This window comes from Austrofundulus limnaeus, unplaced genomic scaffold, assembly GCF_001266775.1.
Source record: "Austrofundulus limnaeus strain Quisiro unplaced genomic scaffold, Austrofundulus_limnaeus-1.0 Scaffold1014, whole genome shotgun sequence".
Taxonomy (NCBI): Eukaryota; Metazoa; Chordata; class Actinopteri; order Cyprinodontiformes; family Rivulidae; genus Austrofundulus; species Austrofundulus limnaeus.
Genome location: NW_013953416.1, coordinates 97503 through 99387, shown reverse-complemented (window position 1 = coordinate 99387; position 1885 = coordinate 97503). Strand labels below are relative to the sequence as shown.

The 1885-nt window shown below is 34.8% G+C and overlaps 1 protein-coding gene across 1 annotated transcript; it reads left to right on the top strand.

Annotated features, from left to right (window-relative positions):
* Positions 1-467: 467 nt before the first annotated feature.
* On the top strand, positions 468-1642 carry LOC106533756 (PHD finger protein 20-like protein 1; the record flags this gene model as incomplete). The annotated part of the gene is given in 2 exon segments (XM_014030186.1): positions 468-724; positions 1563-1642. A coding segment is annotated over 1 exon segment (80 nt), but the record flags the coding sequence as incomplete, so codon positions are not given.
* Between the last annotated feature and the right edge of the window lie 243 nt (positions 1643-1885).

Genomic DNA, 1885 nt, shown 5'->3' with positions numbered 1-1885 from the left:
GATAACTATCTCATACTTAGCTATCTCATAATTATGAGATAATATCTCATAATTATGACTTATCTATCTCATAATTATGAGATAGCTATCTCATACTTAGCTATCTCATTATTATGAGATAACTATCTCATACTTAGCTATCTCATAATTATGAGATAATATCTCATAATTATGATTTATCTATCTCATAATTATGAGATAACTATCTCATAATTGTGACCTAGCTATGAGATAGCTAAGTCATAATTATGAGATAGTATCTCATAATTATGAGAAAGTATCTCATAATTATGAGATAGCTAAGTATGAGATAGCTATCTCATAATTATGAGATAGATAAATCATAATTATGAGATATTATCTCATAATTATGAGATAGCTAAGTATGAGATAGCTATCTCATAATTATGAGATAGATAAATCATAATTATGAGATACAAGTTTCATAAAAAAATTTTTATCAGGGTGGCGGAAATGTCTTCCATACAGATCAGGACTTTAAGCACTGTGTCTTATTATTTATATTATTTATTACTGTGTTATGATGCACTGAGAGGCTGTGAATCAACAACTCTTTTCCTCTCCAGTTGTATTTTCATATTTTAAAAGCAGAATCAGTTCTTGCTGCAGACCTGCTCTGCTCAGCTGATTTTCTGCTCGCGCGCATGCGCAGTCCAGTCCTCGCTCAGAGTTTGTGCTGTGCAGACCTGCAGAAGCTCCAGAGGTAAACAATCCCTCATATCATCCATTTACATATTTATTATTTACCTTTCTGTATGACGGGTAGTTTTATGAAGGGCTCTCTGTGTAGAAAAGCTCCGTCAGCGACAGGAAGTGGGTTCGGCGGMGCGGCTTTCATTGTGACTTTTAGACTGAGCTAGCTCAGTTAGCACAGTTAGCTTGTGCATTAACTGTCAATGGAGAATCAACTCCGCTCAGCTTCACGAGCTAAATGAGAGGTTTTAAACATTTAGGTTTAKGTGTAACGGCGGTTTGTGTGTATCTAACTGTAGATACGTGTTGCTGTCGGACTGTATCGGTGTTTTTATGCTGAACGGAGGTAGCTTTAGCATGTTAGCCGCTGTCAAATACCTGAGAGGCGGGGCTTGTTTTAGAGCGACAGCTGCGTCAGCCAATCAGCTGTTCTCAAAGAAGAAGAAGATGCAACGAAAAATGGTTTGGAGTAGGTTCACTACTTTAAAATATAATATCAAGGACTTTAAATAACTTTGTTATTCCCAAATTTAATCAATATGTATATATTAGCAAGTGGTGGACCGGGGTCAGATGTGGGCGGAGTTAAATAGCGCCATCTACTGGATAAATGTGAGAACTACAACTGATTAATATCTAACGGAAGTAATTAACTTTGTCAAATCAGCATAAATACGTCTGTGTTTTATTCTACAATAAATACAGAAATATAAATGTATATAAATATAAATAAATGTATGAAGTAGTTAAAATGTTGGTCTTTGTTATGTATAATGTCCTATAACTAGTTGTGTTAATGGTTATAATAAAGTAATCAAACAGGAAGTGTTGCACGTTCTTCCTGACAGATGAAGACTCCACCTGACAGGTCAGGGATCATCTTTGAGGTCGGAGGTCAGCTGGAAGCTCGAGATAGACAGAAGAACTGGTTGGTACCACACACAAACACAAACAACTCTTTGTTAAACGTGTTGAAGGATTTTTGTATTTGATCTTCCTAAAGTGTTTTATCTAAAAGCATTAAAGGTAAACATTTGTGTCAGTGTCTTTGTTGAAGTAGAAAAGTTCTGATGTTTTTTATTTTTCATTAAATAACGACTGTAAAAATACTGTAGGCTGTTTAGTTTCTATAATTTATAAAAAATATATTTTAACACGGACGGAGCCATTT